The sequence below is a fragment of the Bufo bufo genome, chromosome 3, assembly GCF_905171765.1.
Source record: "Bufo bufo chromosome 3, aBufBuf1.1, whole genome shotgun sequence".
NCBI lineage: Eukaryota > Metazoa > Chordata > Amphibia > Anura > Bufonidae > Bufo > Bufo bufo.
In genome coordinates, this window is record NC_053391.1 from 456316782 (window position 1) to 456341251 (window position 24470).

Here is a 24470-nt window from a genome sequence, read left to right on the forward strand (position 1 = left end):
TTATTTGGTTTCTTTTGTGTATCTTTTTATTGATCTCAAAGGTGTCTTTAGTCTTTAATGTATGCAAATGCAGATTTCTATGTAATGGACTAGACTTTTTCTTGGCTAGAAACCACATACTCATACGTGTTTTTTTCTGTGGTGTAAAAATATCCTCGTCTAACATGAAAGACACAAATCAGGACTGTATTTTGCTACCCATGTATTTGAATGCTCAGACCAGAGCATTTCTATGCAAGCTCTCTTTGCGCACAGTAATGACTTTCAGCAGAAAGTATGGGGGTGGGCTGCTTTGGAAAGATGCCCTTATTTCCTGTGTCTTGGGTTCCGTGATGGGCGAGAATCACCTAGACTGGATACATCTCTTTGCACCTTTTAGCTGTGAGAAGGTGGTGCATGGGTTTGAAACCTCAGGAAGTAACAAGTACATTTGATCCGCACTATTCTCAGTCACAAGCTGTGCTTGTGTAAATGGATAACCAGCAGTGCAGCCTCTTCACTGTTGGACCCCCACTGACCAGCTATTCATGGCCTATTCTAAGCAAAGGTGGTTAGTTTTTAAAGAGGACCTGTCACCTCTCCGGACATGTCTGTTTTAGCAATTACTTGATTTCCTCTGCAGAGCATTTGTTCATCTAACTCTATGTTTTGACATTCCTCTATTATTCATACTTGAAGATTATTAATGAATTGCCAGCAGTCTGCATCTATGTGTTGGGCCAAGTTCACACTTCAGTTATTTGATCAGTTATTGTGAGCGAAAAGCAGGTTCGGGTCAAAAATACAGAACAGGTGCAGATCTTTCCATTATACCTCATCTCTGAGTAGGCTTCACTACACACAATAGCTGATGGAGAGAACTGACCAAATAACTGAAGTGTGAACTTGGGCTTACCAGTTGAGGTGTGTTCCTGCATAGTCTGACACTATCAAATTACTGATGTCAGTGGCAGCCCGTGCAGTGACACCCCCCCAACTGGTAACATCCAGCTGGACCTTTATTGCAGACTGCTGGCAATTCATTAATAAACGTCTAGTAGGAATAACATACAGCAATAAGTATAGATGCTCCAGAATTTTTATTACACGGGGATGCAAGTAGTTACTAAAACAAAAATGTCAGTAGAGGTGAATGGCCCTTTTTTTTGTCACCGAAAACCCCCTTAAGGGGTGTGGGTTTGAAAACAGAAATTCTACCTTGCTCTGCACTTCCACACTAAATTCGCACTACAAACCACATGCCTCAGGCTACTTTCACACTTGCGTTCAGAGCGGATCCGCCTGGGGTCTGCCCAGACGGATCCGCTCATATAATGCAGACTTGGGATTCGTTCAGAACGGATCCGTCTGCATTATATTGTAGAAAAAATTCTAAGTCTGAAAGTAGCCTGAGCGGATCCGTCCAGACTTTACATTGAAAGTCAATGGGGGACGGATCCGTTTGAAAATTGAGCCATATAGTGTCAAAATTCAAACGGATCCGTCCCCATTGACTTGCATTGTAAGTCTGGACGGATCCGTTTGCCTCCGCACGGCCAGGCGGACACCCAAACGCTGCAAGCAGCGTTCAGGGGTCCGCCTGCTGAGCGGAGCGGAGGCGGAACGCTGCCAGACTGATGCATTCTGTCTGTTCGGGGCCGCTTGTGAGACCCTTCAAACGGAGCTCACAAGCGGAACCCCAACGCTAGTGTGAAAGTAGCCTTAGTTGTGCTTTTTTGGTTTCAGATTTTCTGTAGATCTCACGCTTACCTTTGCAAAGGATGGAATCTGCACACGGACTCTTATCACTGACACTCCCATGGACATAAAAATCACAAGAAATAAGAAAGCGATACAGAGCAATAAAGGTAATGGAAATACATTACAAAATTAGAGCTACCTTCAAAGCTTTACATAACCAGAAAGCCTTGTACTATGCGAGACACTTGTGTAACCAGCTGCCGTTATTATAACTGAAGTCAGACTTGCTACCTTTTACTGTAAATATTAACTCTCTCTGCATTACCAAGAAAAGCATGCAAAACCTCAATGCACAGTAGAATCCGTTCTGGAATCCTTCATGAGAAACAAGAAGTGCTACATGCAGCCTGTCGTGTATTTTGTAAGAACGTACAGCAACATCCTCCAAAACTGCCTAAGAAAGACATGAAAGCTGTGACAACTGCATTAAAAACTTGCAAAAAAAAAACCTGAAAGTGTGAACATACCCAAGAAGAAGTGAGGATTAGTACTTTTTGCTTTATATTAGGTCCTATGAATAGTTTAGAAGTTAATGGGTGCAATGACTCTCGGGAACTTTCCATTACCCTTCCTGTTTCAGGTCAGCAGGGTTGTTGTCACATGACCCCTTTTGACTATGCTGAATGACTGAGGGCTTACAAATTTAAAGGAATATTCTTTTAAAAATAAAAATAAAAAAAATAAAACACAATAGGCTTGTCCAGGCCAGGCCTCATGCACACAACCATATGTGGGCACACAAATCCTGTATTAGTGAAAAACAATAGAACAAGCTGTCATTTCATTCAGATTAGACTCATGCACACGCAAAACACATGGCTGTGTGCATGAGGCCTAATCCGAATGAAATGACAGCTTGTTTCATTGTTTTCCACTAATACAGGTTTTTTGCTTTTACACCTTTTTGATCTACTTTTTGGTTTTTCCAGTATGCAGCCTTTAAAATAATTATTTATGATGGTAGATGTCATTTCTGTTCTGGGCTGTGGTCACATGACCATGCCGCTCTCTCATTTCCTGTGATGCTGTGTCCATACAGTGGCAGTGATAGGGGAGTGTCTATGTAACTACCTGGTGGGAGGAGCTATAAAGTAGCTGGACATTGCTAGTGGTGGTCTTGAAATTGTGGTAGCGAAAGAAGAAGTGCATCATGGGTTTGGTTGGGCATACAGAATGTGTGTATTTAAACCATTGTGTGTGTCTTGGCAGTCCCATACTCCTAGTATGCAGGTGTCAGAGCATACTGGGGGTTGTAGTTTCACAACAGTTCTCCATTAGCAGTGTTCCACAACTCCAGTCCTCAGGACCACCTTTCGGTCATGATTTGAGAATATCCCACAGAATGAATACCTGTGCCAAGTCCTGATGCATGGACACATGGAAATAGATCACCTGCCCAATACTAAGGAAATCCTGAAAACATGACCGGCTGCCTTAGGGGACTGCAAGTACCATCATGTGTGTTGCTGTAAGGCTAGGGCTTCACGGTGACCTGTGTCGCGCAACAAAAAGGGTACAACTACATTTTTTGTAATGATAGTCAATGGTGTTGCAGTGCGACAGTCGCACAAAAATCCAACTTTTGCGACGGATCCGTTTGTATCATCTTTAACATAGCCATGACGGATCCGTCTTGAACACCATTGATAGTCAATGGAGGACGGATCCGTTTTCTATTGTGCCATATTGTGTCAGTGAAAACTGAGCAGTCCCCATTGACTTGCATTGTGTGTAAGGACAGATCCGTTTGGCTTAGTTTTGTCAGACAGACACCAAAACGCTGCAAGCGGCGTTTTGATGTCCGCCTCCAAAGCGGAATGGAGGTGGAACGGTGCCGAACTGATGCATTCTGAGCGGATCCTTATCCATTCAGAATGCATTAGGGCAAAACCGATCAATTTTGGACCGCTTGTGAGAGCCCTGAACGGATCTCACAAACGGAAACCAAAACGCCAGTGTGAAAGTAGCCTAACCCTGTCAGTCAACAAGGAGCGGTCTGGGAGAGGAAGCGGTAGGAGCAAGAGTACAAAAAGTGACTCGGGCCACCCTTAATTGCTCATTTGCATGTGGATTAAAAGTACTTTTTCTCCAGAACGAAGCAACAGATCCCAAAGTGAAAGTTATTTAGATCCAGCTGAGATACTCCTACAAGTCACTGTGCCTTGTTTACCAGTGAATTTCCTGGTGACAGAATCTCTAAGCACAGTTATCATAGGACTCCGGCTTCTATGTCACACATTCACCCCATGGTAGGTTGAATTCCATTCATTTTTATATTTTATAACCTTAGAGGCTCAAGGCTGCAGTTAAGCTTGTGAAAGAAGAGAAAAAAAAAATTATAAAAAAAAAATAAACGAGGCTACCACACGTTAAAGAGGAAATTTTTTATAACATATGCTATAAATGTCAGATAGGAGCTTTGAACCTGGAGCCATCTCAAAAACAGGGGACCCATTGTAAATCGAGAGCATACCACACATGCACCTCCTTCTCCATTCACGGTTAGGAATGTCTGAAAACGGCCAAGGCGGTAATACCTCTTAAATACTTTTACAACCTAATATATATGGCAATCCTTTTTAACTAGATAATAACTATCATAATTCAAAAACACCACAATAGCATGTAATCTAAAGATAAAATAATGACCATATTAACTGCAGCGGCTATAAAGAAAGAGAAGTCATCTAATATTTACATTGTCAGGACAGACTTTGACCATCTTAGAATGTCTTTTTAAAACCACTGACCGGATATTGAGCCAAGACAACATGGGCGTAGTTCCACCACCTATTATCCACACAGTAAAGAAGACAATCAGGAGAGTAGTGGAGAACATCATGTGATGGGCATATGAAGCAGTGTCACGTATGGAAAGTGCAAATGCCATAGCTCCTCGGAGGCCTGTTAGACATAAAACAACAGTGTATGGAAATTTAGTAATATCAGCAAAAGGGGTTGGCCACTTTTTTTTTTTTTAATAAATAGTTGCAAGAATAGGTGCACTACCGTGGAGGATGCAAACAGTAACATCTGACTAAACCCTCACACTGATGTTAAAAATAAGACTTTAGCCAGTATATCCTTATATTGAGGACATACCTGAGCCCACGCAACACAGCAAGGTTTCTCAAGTGGCACAGGACCTAACGCTAAACCTACCTATCTGTATGGTACTACCCATACAGTACAGGTAGGTTTAGTGTTAGGTCCCGTGCCACTTGATATACCTTGACGTGGTGGGTGGGCTCAGGTATGTCCTCAATATAAGGATATACTGGCTAAAGTCTTATTTTTAACATCAGTGTGAGGGTTTAGTCAGATGTTACATCCACCATAGTAGTGCATCTATTCTTGTAACTATTTATTCTATATATCATTCCACATCCACACTTTTACCATCTGGTGTAGGTTGTCTCTGTGGCACTTGTGGTCTGCTGCGGGCATCCTCCACTGTAGGCATTTTTTGCTGAGGAATGCCCTTAGCAACAGACCCCAAGCGCAGTATCTGCTCCCCCGAGCATAAGTGCACAACTGTATTTGGGGTTGAGCATTTCCTGCCTTTTGAGAACACGTATTTGTGTCATTTAAATCGTATTTTTTTTTCTTTTTGGCAAAGTCCCTTCCTGTCCAGACCTGCAAAAGGGAAGCACACTTACCCACTTACTGTTGCTTGGTTCACGGCCTCAGCTGTCGGCTCAGGTCACCCAATGTAAACATCCACTTTGACTGGCTGCAGCGGTGACTTGATCCCCTTGTGTCACATGACCAACTGACACGACACAAGGGAGTCTGGTCACTGCTGCAACAGCGTCAAGCAGATGTTTGAAGCCAATCAGCCAATGCCAGGGCGTGAAGAATCCGGGAGGCAGTGGCAGGAAGCAGGCAGGTATGCTTCCCTTTTGCAGGTCTGACACCCCCCTTCCCTTATAATAGGTTGCCAAACCTTTTAAATTGCAGTGTCAATACATGACATTTTATAAATGCAGAACTGAAAATCTTATAGAAGCACCATGCAGCGCCATGAAGGCGCAGGACTCTGCAACGTGCAGTAAGTGAGAGCAGGAGGATCAGCAGCTGTATATTCAATGGCACAGAGGGTTAAAGATATCTGTCTCCGATGAAGTATAATACATGTATAGAACACCTGCCGCTGACTCCACATCAGTCATTTGTATGTCGATACTCACCCACATTGTTTGGCATGTATGCTACTGTAACTGTGCTTTCATTTCCCTTTGGGATTAATAAAGTTGCATTGTATTCCCCTGCTGTGCACCCACAAGTCAGCCGAGTCCTTTCTATTATGTCAGCATACACAGCAGTCCTCAATGCATACCATGGCTGATTTGTGGGTGCATAGCGGGGGTACAAGGGTGCGTATTGACATACAAATTACTGATCCGGAGTCAGTTCTATATATGCATTATTTTATAGTACTTATTAGGGCTTGCCGGAGGTGACAAAATCCATTCATGCTTATGTCCACACCCAAAAAAACTCTATTCTTACATCAGAAAAAATAAAAAAATCATGCATATTGAAATACGACATGTGACCCTGATAACTAGTGTTAAGCGAAATTGTTCAAGTTCGGCGTACAAGGTTCGGATTATCTAAGAATCCCGTTAGGGATTCGCCTTCCACGGACCATAAGTTATGGTTCATAGTAGCGGAATCCATAACTGAATTCTTAGATAACCTGAACCTTGTACGCCGAACTTGAAAACAGAAGTTCGCTCATCCCTACTGATAACCTATAGAAGATCACCATGCACCAAGCTTCGGCTGGAGCACATTCCTATTTTAAACACTGGAAATGTGCTGATGGATGAACCTAGGTTTGACAGATGCTAGGAAGACACTTCATTTCCAAATAGGTTGTGATGTTTAAATGTTTGGCGAAGGAGGAATAATGGTCTAAAAAAATAAAATAAAAAATTCAAGCTTTGGGCCTTTTTGTTCCAGTATACAATGACATTCTGCGGTGGGATTCTTGGAGACGGTATTTTTCAGTATCAGAATGTACTCCTGTACAGAGCAAGGTCCAAATTTGATGTGGGAGAACTTGAATGACTTTGTACAAAACCTAAAGCTCAACATAAAACACTTTTTGGATGCTTTGCTAAACATCAACCTACCTGAAAACATCATCATGTGCTGAAAATTCCAGCCAATCTTGTGTCTTCTGCCCAGGTTCAGAAAAAAAGATAGGGGGTATACATGAGCTGCTCTACCTACAAATACAGCTATCTGAATGAGGCAGTAGTTAAGTACTCAAGACCTGTATAAAGACCAGTGCAAGTAAGAAAGTATTGTGTGAACAGCACATTGAGTTTTTGGGGTTATCCCCCCCAAAAACTATTCATCACCCATCCACAGGATAGTTGATAAATAATGGATCACAGGGAATATGACTGCTGGGCCCCCCTGCATTACTGACAATGAGGGGTCCCCGAGTCCCCTCTCTGAATGGAGTGTTAGCGCACATACCAGTCCATCATCCCCTTCACTTCTATGGGGCTTAAGAAGGTCAGTCCCACGGAAGTGGTTGGATCTCCTGCACATTTATCACCTAACTTGTGGATAGGTGATAAAACACTTTTCGTGGGATAATCCCTTTAATGTGTGAGACCTGCATTGACAGAATACAGACAGTTATTACAGGATCGTTCTCAAATGTCAGGGGATCAGACAGTTCCGATAATAACGTTTTTCTTTTTTCAGAAACTACTAGTTATGTAGTTCCTTTAAGTAATCAGTAAAGTTGCTCACAAAGTGACATTTCACATTAATGATATGACTTGTTTCATTACAACCTGGAACTAAAATAGATTTTAATTTAGATTTTATAAAATGGACAAAAAATAAATTAAAAAAGTCCAAATGGGTACAGTGGAACGATTTTTTTTTTAATGAATTCTGAGTGCATATGTATTCACCATGTTTGCAATGTAACTACTAAATTACGTCTGGACCAATCAATTAACCTCTGAAGTCACAAATAGCTGAATAAGAGTACTTTCACACTAGCGTTATTCTTTTCCAGCACTGAGTTCTGTCCTAGGGGCTCAATACCAGAAAAGAACTGATCAGTTTTATCCCCATGCATTCTGAATGGAGAGTAATCCGTTCACGATGCATCAGGATGTCTTCAGTTCAGTCTTTTTGCCTTTTCAGGATGGAGATAGAACCGCAGCATGCGTATTATCTCCGTCCAAAATTCCGGAACACTTGCCGGAATTCCCATTGACATGCATTAATGCCGGATCCGGCCCAGAGTGTTCCAGCAAAACGGATCCAGCATTGCGGTCTGCGCATGCTCAGACCGAATAAAATGTGAAAAAAAATAAATGCCGGATCCGTTTTTCCAGATGACACCGGAGAGACGGATCCGGCATTTCAATGCATTTGTCATACCAATCAGGATCCTGATCCGTCTGACAAATGCCATCAGTTTGCACACGTTTTGACGGATCCGGCAGGCAGTTCTGGCGACGAAACCGACTGCCGGAATCCTCTGCCACAAGTGTGAAAGTACCTTAAGTTCTCTGTGTGCCATCGAAGTGTAACATGATCTGTCACATGATGCGAGTATAAATGCACCTGATCTGTAAGGCCTACGAGTCTCCAACACTCCTAAGTAAGCAACACGAAGACCAAGTAGCACTTTAAAAAAGACAGAGACAATGGTGTAAATTATAGATCATGGTTGGGCTCCAAACAAATATCCCAAGCTTTGAAAATCCTACTAAGAACCATTCAAACTATTATAACAACATGGAAAGAATATGGCACAACTTCAAACCTGACAAAAAAAAAGCACACCCACCAAAACTCACAAACCAGAGATTCAACTGAGACACCAATGATTATCTTGAAGGAGATTGAAAGATCCACAGAGATAGTCATCTGTCCATAGAAAATATAAGAACACACATTTGGAGTTTTCCCCAAACAGCACACGACAGACTCCCAAAACACCGAAGAATTTTCTCTGGCCAGATGGGACTAAAACTGAACTTTTCTGGCCACCATGGGAAACTGTGTGTGTTGCAAACTCAACAATTCCCATCTCCTCAAGAACAGCATGCCCACAGTGAAGCATGGTAGTGGCAACATCATGCTGAGGGGATGCTTTTCATTACCAGGGACTGGAATTGAACGAAATATGGATGGTAGTAGATACAGGGCAATTCTTTAGGAAAACCTGTTCCAGTCTGCCAGAGGTTCACAATCCAGAAGAACAATGACCCTAAATATACTGGGGGCTACAGTGGAATGGTTTAAAGCAGGGGTCTCAAACTGGGCTGGACATATGGGCCACACATAGGAAAAAAAAATAATCCATTTGATGGGCTGCGTGCATCCCAAATATGATACAATACACGTCTGCCACACTCCCTACGTCTGAGCATTTCCTCAGCCGGCAATGCCTGGGAATAATGCCAAGAGCTTCCCTAGTGGTGACAACAATGGGATGAGAGAGGTAGTACTAATATTTTGTGGCATTTTAATCGGTTTTTAAAAATAAACTACACATGGCTGGACAAACCCTTCTTAATGCAGACCCCAAAATTAATAGACTCCCAGACCTTGAAATGAATACAACCCCTAAATTCATACAGACCCCTGATCCACACATTTATACAGACCCAAGAATACACCCCAAATCAGCCCCCAAATTCAAACAGACCCTAGATGAGACCTCAAATTTATTAAGACCTCAAGTTTAACCCCAAATCACCCCTTAATTTTGCAAGGAGTCCAGATCAGACCGTGCCCTCTCCACTTTGATTGACATGGCCAGGCAGTGTAAACGGCATCACTCCAGCCGCTGTCAAAGTGCAGATGTTGCTGCAGTTGCAGAGAGAACAAAGCCACTAGGTGCAACAGCCACGCCCCCGTTGCTCCTTGAGGCTCATTTGCATACATTAAATCATCCATTTCTCAGCAACTTGGACACCTATGAACATGGGACTAAGGTCCCATTCCCCCGACCGTATATTTGGCCTGCATCCTCCTTTTGAGGATTGGATGCAGACCTATTCATTTTAATGGCGCCGCAAAAAAGTAGTCAGCACACCACATGCTGCCTGCATCCGTATGTCTGTTCCGCAGTCCCGCAAAAAAGATAGAACATGTCCTATTCTTGTCCAGACAAGAATAGGCATTGTTACAATGGGCACACAACAAAAAAATAACACGGTTGCAACACGGACGTCATCCGTATTTTTCGCATTTTATGGACTACAAAATACATACAGTGGTATTAATGCCCCCTTACACAGATGCCTTCCGCTGCCAAAGGCACATGCAACAGGTCAGCCAGTTTCATAGGTACAAATCTGCTCACAGATGCCGTTTGAAAGGTGGCCATACACATGAGAGGTTGGTAGATTGTTCACCAGATCATTGTTCAGCTGTCTTTTCACAGACATGGCCATACATATGTTTTACTCATATTGGCCTTTACAGATGTTCAAACTGGCCATACATGTTCAATGATACCAGGTGATGATCAAAAGATTTTTGGGAACATTCTTTCAAAGAAAAATCTTTCGTCCGACTATCAGATGAAAATATAAAACACAGCTAACCCTTCAGAGAATGACGGTCCGCCATTGGTCAGCTAAAATGACCATTTCATTTGGCGAACGATTGCTTTGGTTGAATCCATCGATTTTGAAAGCGCACTACCCCTAAAATACAGGCCAACACTTGGTATAAGCACTAGATTTGAACCTGAACACATTAAGTTGTGATGTGATGTTTTCTATTAATTAAGAAAAGGATACAAAAGCGCCAACAATAAAGATTGGGCTAAATACGTGTTTCTGAAACGTGAACAACGCTAATCCCATGTACGAAAATATGAAGTTTTCAGCCAGGAAGTGCAGGACCTCAAAAAGCTGCATGAAAAAAAATAAAAAAAATAAAAGAAGAACATGTTAATGGGTATATTACAACAAACGACAGATACACATTGAATTTTACAGCTACAGATGATAAAAGAAATAATCCTGTATATACTGTGCAGGGCTGTCCATGTAAAAAAAAAAAAGAGCAAACCGGAAGGGTGGGCACTTGAATCGCCGATTAGACCCCCTGAGGTTGTATTTTGGTGATATGTGTAGGACAGGATGGTGCTGGTTGTCAGTGATGGTCAGTTTGCAGTGTTCGCCAGCGAACAAATGCGGGCTGCCATCTTTAGTAAGGTAGACTCACCCGTCCGGCGATGCACAGGTAAACCCTTACCTGTGCCGGGAGCCGGTCTGAAATCAAATGCAGTCACCGGGAGCAGGCAGTTCCGAGAACAGCCGCCGGGGGCCTTCATCAGGCTGTTCTCAGAACTGCCTGCTCCCGGTGACTGCATTTGATTTCAGACCGGCTCCCGGCACAGGCTTAGGCTACTTTCACACTAGCGTTCGGAGCGGATCCGTCTGATGTTTCATCAGACGGATCCGCTCCGATAATGCAGACGTTCGCATCCGTTCAGAACGGATGCGTCTGCATTAAAACTTAGAAAATTTTCTAAGTGTGAAAGTTGTCTGAGCGGATCCGTTCAGACTTTACATTGAAAGTCAATGGGGAACGGATCCGCTTGAAGATTGAGCCATATTGTGTCATCTTCAAGCGGATCCGTCCCCATTGACTTACATTGCAAGTCTGGACGGATCCGCTCGCCTCCGCACGGCGAGGCGGACACCCGAACGCTGCAAGCAGCGTTCAGGTGTCCGCTCACTGAGCGGAGCGGAGGCTGAACGCTGGCAGGCGGATGCATTCTCAGTGGATCCGCCTCCACTGAGAATGCATTGGGGCCAGACGGATGCGTTCGGGGGCCGCTCGTGAGCCCCTTCAAACGGAGCGCACGAGCGGACACCTGAACGCAGGTGTGAAAGTAGCCTTACCTGTGCATCGCCGGACGGGTAAGTCTACCTTACTAAAGATGGCAGCCCGCATGTGTTCGCTGGCAAACACTGCGAACTGACCATCACTGCTAGTTGTTATGTCAGGACCTTGAATTTGAACTTTAGACTGCCTTTGTACGTTTTCCTAGGCTGTGCAGATCTGCTCCCTATTGGGTGTCGCGCTGTTTTATGGGTATCGTATGAATCTTTACATTATGTACTGGTCATCGTGCTTTTCCCATCTCTATGGATGTAGTGACTATATACATACGTAGTATGGCTACTGATATTAGGGGGGCTTCTGTGCATGGTCTTTCTGTATACAGTGGTTCTAATAAAATAAGTGACTGTACAATGTTTAGATGTGCATTCTCTGTTATTTGGAGCTGCTTCAGCTTTCCTTTTCTAGGCCTGCTCTGTCAGCGTATGTAGGGTTCTCCATATGTAAATGATTAGACAACCTATTAAGAGACCTGACACAGTGTGGCTGCTTTCACATCACTGCTATTATTTCCGTTCTTCTGTTCCGTTATGGGTGCGGAAGAACAAAACTAACAGCAGTGCCAGATTCGGCAAATAATTTAGAGGAACGGAGCCAAATAAATCTCATTGACTATAATGGGAGCCGTTAGGAAGAACGTTTTTTTTTTATCAGGAAATAAAGTCCCGCATGCTGTACTTCCCTCTCCACTTTTTTTTCACTAAGGCCTCATGCACACGGATTTTTGCGGATAGGATGCGGACCCATTCATTTCAATGGGTCCGCCAAAAATGCGGACAGCACACCGTCTGCTGTCCGCATCAGTACGTCAGTTCCATAGCCCCGCAGACCGGTAAAATGTGAAAAAAGATACAAGACTGATCCGTCTGTCCGCTTGACAAGCGGAGAGACGGATCAGTTCTTGCAATGCATTTGTGAGATGGATCCGCATCTGGATGCGTCTCACAAATGCTTTCAGTCACATCCAGATCGGCGGATCCGGCAGGCAGTCACGACGACTGAACTGCTTGCCGGATCACCCTGCCGCAATTGTGAAAGTAGCCCTCATTGTGTTAGGCTACATGCACACGACCGTATGTGTTTTGCGTATGCCATCCGTTTTTTTTTTTTTTTTTTGCAGATCCATTGTAACAATGCCCAAAACGGACAAGAATAGGACATATTCTATTTTTTTTTTGCAGGGCTACAGAACGGACATACTGATGCGGACATTGAAATGAATGGGTCCCCATCCTATCCGCAAAAAAAACGGAACTGACACGGAAACAAACAACATTTGTATGCATGTAGCCCAATATTGTGTTACTTCAGAATAGTTTCACTCCATGGTGATAGGTTTGTAAAGTGGTCGGTCACATCCTATATCGGGCACCTATGAAAGTTACTTGGTATAGGGGCCCTGTGCACTGACAAACAGGTAGTTGTCTGGATGGGGTGTACGGGGTTATGTTTTAAGATATTACAATCATGTTCTATTAATATACCAATCCAGTCATGTTATAGTTACCATATGTACTGTATATAGAGTGGTTATTTCTATGCTCTTGACCTGTGTGTCATGAAATACGAATACTGATGTCTCCGGCTATATTTATTGGTTCCTTTCCCTGTCCGTATTGTTTTTAATCAATATTAAAATGATATTTGTATTTTTATGGGAATTTGGTGGCTTTATTTTTTGTGTGGGATAGTATGTATTTATATTTCAGCTTTTGGCGGTCATGAATGATCGGAACTGCACTAAGGGACTTTTGTGATATATTGTGTGGAGTTCGGAGGAAGATAAAAAACGACCCTTACTGCTTTTGCTGCAACGGAGACAAGACAATACATAGTAACAGTTTATACAACACTAAAATACGAAATGTGGAAGGTCCCTGCTTCTCTGCCTTTCTTCTAGGGGTTTACAGAAGAATGTGTATACTGATGACTTCTAGTGTTCCTTTAACAAGCTGAAGCATGCATGATCATCGCTGGTGGCGTGCCAAGACCCACGCATACCCTCTGTATATCATGCAAGCACTAGCATTGAATAATTACCTGTTTAGTTCTAGTCCTTGATTCAGGCGATAAATTATTATACGTGTAATGAGCTTGTGTGATACCACAGAACAGAACAGCGACTACTCCTGCAAGTGCAAAATGAGAGTTTTAGTCAATCCTAGTGTAACACAAGGAAGCAAATACTACAGCCATCACCTTCTAGCATCATGACCACCAGGCAAATAATATTAATATAGACTTCCCTATGTAAGCACATACAACTGAAGAGTAGAATGTGACTAAATGGGAGTTCTTGTGGAGCCTCAGTGACTTGTGATTTGGAATAAAAGAATATGACCCTGGCAGGAAGATGTAGGTGTTCTGGACATTAATGGGGAAATATATCAAAACTGGAGTAAAGGAAAACTGGCTTAGTTGCCCATAGCAACCAATCAGATTCCACCTTTCATTTATCAAAGCTCCTTTGGAAAATGAAAAATGGAATCTGATTGGTTGGTATGGGCAACTAAGACAGTTTTCCTTTACACCAGTTTTGATAAATCTACCCCATGAATGTCTTCAAGGCACACACAGGGTTAACTAAATGTGCTATTCGGGCGTACCATACTTCATGGTGTAATTTAGAACAGATCTCGGCTCTCATGAACCACAACCACAGGGAGGAAGTCTGCATGTTTATACAGGGGGCCTACAAAAAAGTAGCCCGCCCCCAGCCATAGTATGACAAGATGAATGTGTTTTATTTGAATTACCCACAAGTCCCAAAAGATGATGACCGTGGTCCCCGTTCACATCTCTGCATCTTTGGGCAGGTCGGATTATGTTGGCGGACACTGCTTGTGATGCTGCGGATGGGGCTTGTGATGTTTTCCTGGAGTTCATCCAGGGGATGTGGACTGTTAGCATAAACGGTTTTAAAATTTCCCAAAGATAAAAAAAATCGCAGGTGGATAAATTTTGGGAACGTGGTGGTCACCGTTATCTCCTCCGTAAACAGTTAATGAACACGTGCCACTGAGTTCCGTGAGATGCGGCATGTTGCTCCATCTTGTTGGAAAAAACAGGACATTTGGTCTTTTGCGGTATCAGCCAACATAATCCAAGGTGCCCAAAGATGCAAAGACGAGAACGGGGACCACTTTCAGCATCTTTTGTGCCTTGTGGGAAATAATAACAAAAAAACAATCCACTTGCTGGTTCATCTTGTCATACTATCGCTGGAGGCGGGATACTTTCTCGTAGAGCTATATAGCTCTGAACAGACATTGGGGGAGATTTATCACATGTCACCTTTCATTTTTTTAAAGGCGCTCTGAAAAATGAAAGCTGGAATCTGATTGGCTGCTGTGGGTAACTAGGCCAGTTCTACTTTACACCAGTTTAGTTAATCTACCCCACTTTGCTTACAATCAGCTTGAAGCACACAGGACTTAAAAGGGGTCGTGTCACTTCATTAAATGGCATTTATCATGTAGTTAATACAAGGCAGTTACTAATGTATTTTGACTGCCCATATTGCCTCCTTGCTGGCTGGATTCATTTTTCTATCATAATATACACTGCTTGTATCCAAGGTTTATGACCACCCTGCAATCCAGCAGCGCCGGCCTATTGGCACTCTCAGTCCCGGCAACCAGAGAAGCCAGGGCATTTTCCTATAATGTGCAAGCACGGCCACCGCTGCTGGATCGCAGGGTGGTCATAACCCCTGGAAATAAGCAGTGTATAATGTCATGGATAAGTGAATCCAGCCAGCAAAGGAAGCAATATGGAGAACAATACAATAGTAAGTGCCTTGCATTAAAGGGAACCTGTCACCTAAAAAATGCATAATAAACCGCCAGCAGTACCTTATTGCAGCCTGTAGCATGATTATAAAGGTGTCTGTGTCTTTTCTGTACAATGCGCCAAAAGTCTGAAAAAATACTTTTATTCAACTGGCCACGCTATGTAAACGATAGTCTTGAAGTCAAGGGGGCAGCGGCTTTCTCGCCTGGAGTCAAGCGCGCCCCGCCCCCTTGCCCGCCCCTTAGTATTTGATTGATAGGATGTCCAATTCCTTCACTGCTGACTTCAGGAGAGAAAGCCGCTGCCCCCTTGACTTCAAGACTATCGTTTACATAGCGTGGCCAGTTGAATAAAAGTCTTTTTTCAGACTTTTGCCGCATTGCACAGAAAAGACACAGACACCTTTATAATCATGCTACAGGCTGCAATAAGGTACTGCTGGCGGTTTATTGTGCATTTTCTAGGTGACAGGTTCCCTTTAACTTTCTCTACATGATAAATGTCATTTGCTGAAGAAAGACAACCCCTTTAAGTCCTGTGTGCTTGAAGCTGATTGTAAGCAAAGTGGTGTGATTTATCCAAAGTGGTGTAAAGAAAAACTGGTTTAGTTGCCAATAGCAGCCAATCAGATTCCAGCTTTTCATTTTTCAGAGCTCCTTTGGAAAATGAAAGGTGAAATCTGACGATTGTCCTAAAATCAAACCATCCTATTCCCTGTGATGGAGTTCTCTTTCAGATGATGTTTACGTGCTACAATCATTGTAATTGATAGGAAAAAAAACAAAAAAAAACGCCCCGGATTTCTGACAAATGTACACATTCTTTTATTTATTAGGCAGAAGAAAATTTTAAGAAAAATAAAAAAAATTGTCAAAAAAAAGTCGCCCCTGGCCTCACCTACCTTATCCGATTTCTATGTTTGAAAAAGTGGAACAGGTCCTTAAAAAAAAAAATATACGGTAGGTGTTCGTTTTCAACACTATTGGGGTAATTTATCAAACTGGTGTAAAGTAGAACTGGCTTAGTTTTCCATAAAAACCAATCAGATTCCACCTTTCATTTTCCAAAGGAGCTATCAAAAATGTAAGGTGGAATCTGATTGGTTGCTACGGGCAAATAAGCCAGTTCTACTTTACATAAGTTTGATAAATGACCCAAATATTTCTTAAAGGGCATCAATCAGCAGATTTGTACCTATGAAACTGGCTGATCTGTTAGGCTACTTTCACACTAGAGTTTTTTTTGCGGATCAGTCATGATCTGCAAAAGCGCTTCCGTTACAATAATACAACCGCATGCATCTGTCATGAACTGATTCGGTTGTATTATGTCTTCTATAGCTATGACTGATTCGTCTTGAACACCATTGAAAGTCAATGGGGGACGGATCCATTTTCTATTATGCCAGATTGTCAGAGAAAACTGATCCGTCCCCATTGATTTATATTGTGTGTCAGGACGGATACATTTGGCTCAGCTTTGTCAGGCGGACAGCAAAACGCTGCAAGCAGCATTATGGTGTCCGCCTCCAAAGCGGAATGGAGACGGAACGGAGGCAAACTGATGCATTCTGAGCAGATCCTTATCCATTCACACTGCATTAGGGCAAAACTCATTTGCTTATATAAAAACATAATTTTTCTCAGCAATGCAGGCACATATCAACATGAAAGCAACACAGATTCCTTTAGCTGCCAAGCGCACATGTAACAGGTAAGTTTCATAGGTTCAAATCTATCATATGTCCTCTTTATGTTGGCATCATTTTTCAAATGTACTTTTATATTTTTGAAGGGTTAAAAAGCTTATAAGTTTAGCAGCAATTTTACAAATTTTCAAGAAAATTTCCAAATCCTATTTTTTGAGGGACCAATTCAGTTCTGAAGTGCCTTTGAGGAGGCTGAATATTAGATGCCCCATATATCACCCCATTTTAAAACCTGCCCCCTCAAAGTATTCAAAATGGCATTTAGGAAGTGTTTCAGAAGAATTATTGCAAGATGCTTATTTTCAAATTTAATCCATTTTTTTCCAAACACAGCAGGGGATAAAATAAAACTAATACTTCAAATGTATTACCCCGATTCTGTAATTTTTAGAAATATCCCATGTGTGGCCCTAGAGTGCTACTTAACTGAAATACCGGTCACAGCACCTTGAGGATTTTGAGTCCACATTTTTAGGATGTTTTTCAGGCATCATTTCAGGTTGCAAAGGCCTTGAGGTGCCAAAACATCGGAAACACCCAGAAAAGGCCCCATTTTGGAAGCTAAATCTCTCAAGGAATTCATATAGGGGCGCAGTGAGCATTTTAACCACACAGGTATTTCATCGAATTTATATGAATTTGGGCATGAAAATAAAAAAAATTACTTATTAACAATAACATCTACTTTTAGCTCAAAAGTTTTCATTTTCACAAGGGTTAACTGGAGAAAAAAAGCACCCCAAAAAAATGGTTATACAATTTCTCCTGAGTACAGCAATGTCCCATATGTGGTCATAGCATGCTCATTTGGCACACAGCAAGTCTCAGAAGGGAAGGAGCACTATTTGGCGTTTGAAATGCAGATTTTACTGAAGTGGGTTTGGGTGCCATGTTGAACTTGCAACATCTCTGGAGGTACCAGAGGTGTAGTGGAAACCCATGAAATAACTCAATTTTTGAAACTACACTCTCCAAGGAATTCAGCTCGGGGTGTCAGCTCCTAGAGGCTCCGTTTGCCCACCTCTTTTCACGCCCTTCTTCTCTTGATTAGAACAACACATAGTGCAACAGCACTCTACAAACCAAATAAGGTACAAAGATATATTATATTGCAAATGCTATGCTAATAAATTAGAGATGCTTAGCAAATACATTTTGTACAAAATTATTTGAGCCCGTCTGCCACACGCCAAGGCGATCTCTATAAGATGGGTCCTAACACTAAACTCACCTGTTATATGCCATGACAGCAACCATGAAATTCAGGAAGTGTAGGTCCCACATGCATGTTGGGCCCCTTTTGGTTTATATCTCTGTGGTGCCAAAATGGCCTCCATTGAATCCAGGGACTACAAATACCAGAGATCGCCTTGGCGTGAGACAGACGGGCTCAAATAATTTTGTACTAAATGTATTTGCTAAGCATCTCTAATTTATTAGCATAGCATTTGCAATATAATATATCTTTGTACCTCATTTGGTTTGTAGAGTGCTGTTCTAGATGCATTTTCAGCCATAGCGACGTGCACCTACGCATTGGGATGTGCTGACCCCCTTTTGCCTTCTTCTCTTGATTGACAGGGCCAAGGCAGCGCTTCTCTCCTCCCGCCGGCAGTGTCTACTAAGAAAATCTCGCGCCTGCGCCGTCCCGTTCAGTATTCGGCGCAGGCGCAGTGAGGGAAGGACGCTCGGCGGCGGCTGGCACCTGCGCTGAATACGTCACAGTGAGGAAGCCGGCTGCCGGAGAACGTCCTTCCCTCACTGCACCTGCGCCGAATACTGAACGGGACGGAGCAGGTGAGAGATTTTTGCAGTAGACATGGCCGGCGGGAGGAGAGAAGCGCTGCCTTGGCCCTGTCAATCAAGAGAAGAAGGCAAAAGGGGGTCAGCACATCCCAATGCGTAGGTGCACGTCGCTATGGCTGAAAATACATCTAGAAGGCGTGATAAGAGGTGGGCAAACGGAGCCTCTAGGAGCAGGTGCAACGCCCCCCCCCCCCCCTGCTCCTAGAGGCTAATAAGAATATTATATAAAAGTTTGTTTTCTCAATAAAGGCTTCAGGCAGTGAGATGGCACTAATATAGTTATGTTCAGCTGACATTAGCACATCGCTAATGTCAGCCAGCTTAATACCCATTTTTCAGTTGACAGAAACCCTTTAAGAGCCGTAACTTTTTAAAGAGGACCTTTCATGGGATTATGGGTTGCAAACTGGTATGCTTACCAAATAGGGTGACCCCCATCACATTATACACTGCTCGTTTCCATGGTTACGCCCACCCTGGAATCCATCAGTGGTGGCCATGCTTGGACACTATAGGAAGAAGCACTAGCCTATGCACTGTCCCAGCCACCAGAGAGGCCGGCGCTTTTTCCTATAGTGTGAAAGCACGGCCACTGCTGATGGATTGCAGGGTGGTTGTAACCATGGAAACGAGCAGTGCATAATATGATGGAAAAATGAATCCTGCCAGCAATGGAAGCAATATGGATAATAGCAATACATTAATAAGTGGCTTGTATAAAATTCCTCTACATAATAAATGTTATTTGCTGAAGTGATACAACCCCTTTAAAGGCATGGTGCCAGAAGGAGTTAAACTATCAAACTGTACGTATAGGTACACCAATAGAATACATACACCTACCTGTAAAGCCACAAGCTTCAGCCAGGAGGAATGTACTCCAAGACAATAGAAAGAACAAGGCCGTCTCCAGTAAGGGAAAGCAGTGCAGCTTGGTAAACTTTGTTACGTTACAGGACAGTTAAGGAAATAAAATGGGGCGATACAAAGTGACAAGCACCTTGCAGGCTAATCAAACAATGAAAAGGCAAAGAAACAAAAGTTCAAAATGTTAACAGTTTCTTAATCATAATCCACCAGGCTTCAGAAATTGCTTTCAATTTTCAAGATCAACCTGAGGAGTTTTGTAATCAGCCATGTAGAAGAACAAGGAAATAATGAAATGTTAAAATCATTACAGAAAAAGAACAAATATGTTTTACATTTCTATGTCTTTTAAATCATGAAGCGTTAAGTGGACATACATAATTCATTCTCTGTCCTATACCCTTTATATTCTGCTTTGGAGCAATAAGCAAATACTTTGTAGATTTAGTTTACATATAGGCGGCGTTTGCCTGTTATAATGGGGCACATTAGAGAAACGGTCTAAAAGAGAAATGGTCTTTGTTGCCCATAACAACCGATTACAACAGAAGTTTACATTTTCATCAGCCGAAGACTAAGGGCAACAAATACAGTTTTTCTTTTAGACAGTTTGATAATTCTCCCTCTGGTTTATTTCTAAAGCTTGCCTTACACACAAAATAATTGTTAGCCAAATGCTCGGGGGGCCCCCATACATATTAGGCTGTGTTCACATCACGTCTATAGTCTCCGTCAAGAGTATGATAATTAGATGCCTTTGATGAATGCCATACAGTGGCATCTGTCACTTAAAGGGTCCTGTTTAAAAAATAATTATAATCCCATGCTGTCTATGACATTTTACTGTATACCACTGTACAGAAAAGAATAATCTACTCCACTATTCCATACCCGTTTTCTTTGCAGTATTTCCTGAACTATATTGGACAGATAGAGGCTGAAAGGACACTCTTAAAGGGTAACTGTCATATTTTTTTTTATTTGCTAGTTTATTAGAGCTAGGCATGTATACCCGAGTTAGTCTGTCAATGGATCTGCAATTACCTTATAATAACAGCTTTCATTAATGTCCCCTGTCCCTTTCCACTGCTCCCTTAACCACCTCCGGACCGCAGGATCGCGTTCCGGAGGTGGCAGCCCTGCGCAGAGTCACGCATATATGAGTCATCTCGCGAGACGCGAGATTTCCTATGAACGCGCGCACACAGGCGCGCGCGCTCACAGGAACGGAAGGTAAGAGAGTAGATCTCCAGCCTGCCAGCGGCGATCGTTCGCTGGCAGGCTGGAGATGTGTTTTTTTTAACCCCTAACAGGTATATTAGACGCTGTTTTGATAACAGCGTCTAATATACCTGCTACCTGGTCCTCTGGTGGTCCCCTTTGTTTGGATCGACCACCAGAGGACACAGGTAGCTCAGTAAAGTAGCACCAAGCACCACTACACCCCCCCCCCCCCCCCGTCACTTATTAACCCCTTATTAGCCCCTGATCACCCCTGATCACCCCATATAGACTCCCTGATCACCCCCCTGTCATTGATTACCCCCCTGTCATTGATCAACCCCCTGTAAAGCTTCATTCAGACGTCCGCATGATTTTTACGGATGCACTGATAGATGGATCGGATCCGCAAAACGCATCCGGACGTCTGAATGAAGCCTTACACGGGCATGATCAATGACTGTGGTTATCACCCCATATAGACTCCCTGATCACCCCCCTGTCATTGATCACCCCCCCTGTCATTGATTACCCCCCTGTAAAGCTCCATTCAGATGTCCGCATGATTTTTACGGATGCACTGATAGATGGATCGGATCCGCAAAACGCATCCGGACGTCTGAATGAAGCCTTACAGGGGCATGATCAATGACTGTGGTTATCACCCCATATAGACTCCCTGATCACCCCCCTGTCATTGATCACCCCCCTGTCATTGATCACCCCCCTGTCATTGATCACCCCCCCTGTCATTGATCACCCTCTGTAAGGCTCCATTCAGACATTTTTTTGGCCCAAGTTAGCGGAATTATTTTTTTTTCTTACAAAGTCTCATATTCCACTAACTTGTGTCAAAAAATAAAATCTCACATGAACTCACCATACCCCTCACGGAATCCAAATGCGTAAAATTTTTTAGACATTTATATTCCAGACTTCTTCTCACGCTTTAGGGCCCCTAGAATGCCAGGGCAGTATAAATACCCCACATGTGACCCCATTTCGAAAAGAAGACACCCCCAGGTATTCCGTGAGGGGCATATTGAGTCCATGAAAGATTGAAATTTTTGTCCCAAGTTAGCGGAACGGGAGACTTTGTGAGAAAAAAATAAAAAATATCAATTTCCGCTAACTTGTGCCAAAAAAAATAAATTTCTATGAACTCGCCATGCCCCTCATTGAATACCTTGGGGTGTCTTCTTTCCAAAATGGGGTCACATGTGGGGTATTTATACTGCCCTGGCATTCTAGGGGCCCCAAAGCGTGAGAAGAAGTCTGGTATCCAAATGTCTAAAAATGCCCTCCTAAAAGGAATTTGGGCACCTTTGCGCATCTAGGCTGCAAAAAAGTGTCACACATCTGGTATCGCCGTACTCAGGAGAAGTTGGGGAATGTGTTTTGGGGTGTCATTTTACATATACCCATGCTGGGTGAGATAAATATCTTGGTCAAATGCCAACTTTGTATAAAAAAATGGGAAAAGTTGTCTTTTGCCAAGATATTTCTCTCACCCAGCAAGGGTATATGTAAAATGACACCCCAAAACACATTCCCCAACTTCTCCTGAATACGGCGATACCACATGTGTGACACTTTTTTGCAGCCTAGGTGGGCAAAGGGGCCCATATTCCAAAGAGCACCTTTAGGATTTCACAGGTCATTTACCTACTTACCACACATTAGGGCCCCTGGAAAATGCCAGGGCAGTATAACTACCCCACAAGTGACCCCATTTTGGAAAGACGACACCCCAAGGTATTCCGTGAGGGGCATGGCGAGTTCCTAGAATTTTTTATTTTTTGTCACAAGTTAGTGGAAAATGCAGATTTTTTTTTTTTTTTTTCATACAAAGTCTTATATTTCACTAACTTGTGACAAAAAATAAAAACTTCCATGAACTCACTATGCCCATCAGCGAATACCTTGGGGTCTCTTCTTTCCAAAATGGGGTCACTTGTGGGGTAGTTATACTGCCCTGGCATTCTAGGGGCCCAAATGTGTGGTAAGGAGTTTGAAATCAAATTCTGTAAAAAATGACCTGTGAAATCCGAAAGGTGCTCTTTGGAATATGGGCCCCTTTGCCCACCTAGGCTGCAAAAAAGTGTCACACATCTGGTATCTCCGTACTCAGGAGAAGTTGGGGAATGTGTTTTGGGGTGTCATTTTACATATACCCATGCTGGGTGAGAGAAATATCTTGGCAAAAGACAACTTTTCCCATTTTTTTATACAAAGTTGGCATTTGACCAAGATATTTATCTCACCCAGCATGGGTATATGTAAAAAGACACCCCAAAACACATTCCTCAACTTCTCCTGAATACAGAGATACCAGATGTGTGACACTTTTTTGCAGCCTAGGTGGGCAAAGGGGCCCATATTCCAAAGAGCACCTTTCGGATTTCACTCGTCATTTTTTACAGAATTTGATTTCAAACTCCTTACCACACATTTGGGCCCCTAGAATGCCAGGGCAGTATAACTACCCCACAAGTGACCCCATTTTGGAAAGAAGAGACCCCAAGGTATTCGCTGATGGGCATAGTGAGTTCATAGAACTTTTTATTTTTTGTCACAAGTTAGTGGAATATGAGACTTTGTAAGAAAAAAAAAAAAAAAATCATCATTTTCCGCTAACTTGTGACAAAAAATAAAAAGTTCTATGAACTCACTATGCCCATCAGCGAATACCTTAGGGTGTGTACTTTCCGAAATGGGGTCATTTGTGGGGTATTTGTACTGTCTGGGCATTGTAGAACCTCAGGAAACATGACAGGTGCTCAGAAAGTCAGAGCTGCTTCAAAAAGCGGAAATTCACATTTTTGTACCATAGTTTGTAAACGCTATAACTTTTACCCAAACCATTTTTTTTTTACCCAAACATTTTTTTTTTATCAAAGACATGTAGAACAATAAATTTAGAGCAAAATTTATATATGGATGTAGTTTTTTTTGCAAAATTTTACAACTGAAAGTGAAAAATGTCATTTTTTTGCAAAAAAATCGTTAAATTTCGATTAATAACAAAAAAAGTAAAAATGTCAGCAGCAATGAAATACCACCAAATGAAAGCTCTATTAGTGAGAAGAAAAGGAGGTAAAATTCATTTGGGTGGTAAGTTGCATGACCGAGCAATAAACGGTGAAAGTAGTGTAGGTCAGAAGTGTAAAAAGTGGCCTGGTCTTTCAGGGTGTTTAAGCACTGGGGGCTGAAGTGGTTAAAAGACCGTTACTAGGGCTTGTCTCTCTTCCAACTTAATGTAAACAGAAGACATAGGGGCGGTCCTTCACACTGCATGCCTGCATTAGGCTTCAGAGTGAGGAGGCGTGTCTCTCAGTAATCCAAGCTGATTGGCTGGCAGGGAGCTGCTGGCTACAGCAAGTGTGTATGGGAAGTGAGGGAAAGCAGTTTTGGCCTCAGAGAA

At 42.7% G+C, this 24470-nt stretch overlaps 1 protein-coding gene and 1 long non-coding RNA gene across 4 annotated transcripts in view; both read right to left on the reverse strand.

The window, feature by feature from the left end:
- Window positions 1-24470, reverse strand: part of SLC9A7 (solute carrier family 9 member A7) — a 111566-nt gene that overhangs the window by 22973 nt on the left and 64123 nt on the right. For all 3 annotated transcript variants that reach the window (XR_005777659.1, XM_040425146.1, XM_040425145.1), the window contains exons 8-12: window positions 19802-19907; window positions 13693-13781; window positions 10539-10652; window positions 6882-6993; window positions 4491-4644 (exon numbers count right to left, since the gene is read on the reverse strand). Coding sequence is in view for 2 of the 3 variants with exons in the window: in XM_040425146.1 (XP_040281080.1) it covers window positions 4491-4644; window positions 6882-6993; window positions 10539-10652; window positions 13693-13781; window positions 19802-19907 (575 nt within the window). In the remaining variant the exon portion in view is untranslated. The remainder of the gene's footprint in view (window positions 1-4490; window positions 4645-6881; window positions 6994-10538; window positions 10653-13692; window positions 13782-19801; window positions 19908-24470) is intronic.
- On the reverse strand, window positions 20869-24402 carry LOC120995747. Its single transcript, XR_005777660.1, has 3 exons — window positions 24273-24402; window positions 21185-21190; window positions 20869-20911 (listed from the first exon to the last, which is right to left on the reverse strand). It is a non-coding gene; the product is annotated as an uncharacterized LOC120995747 (long non-coding RNA).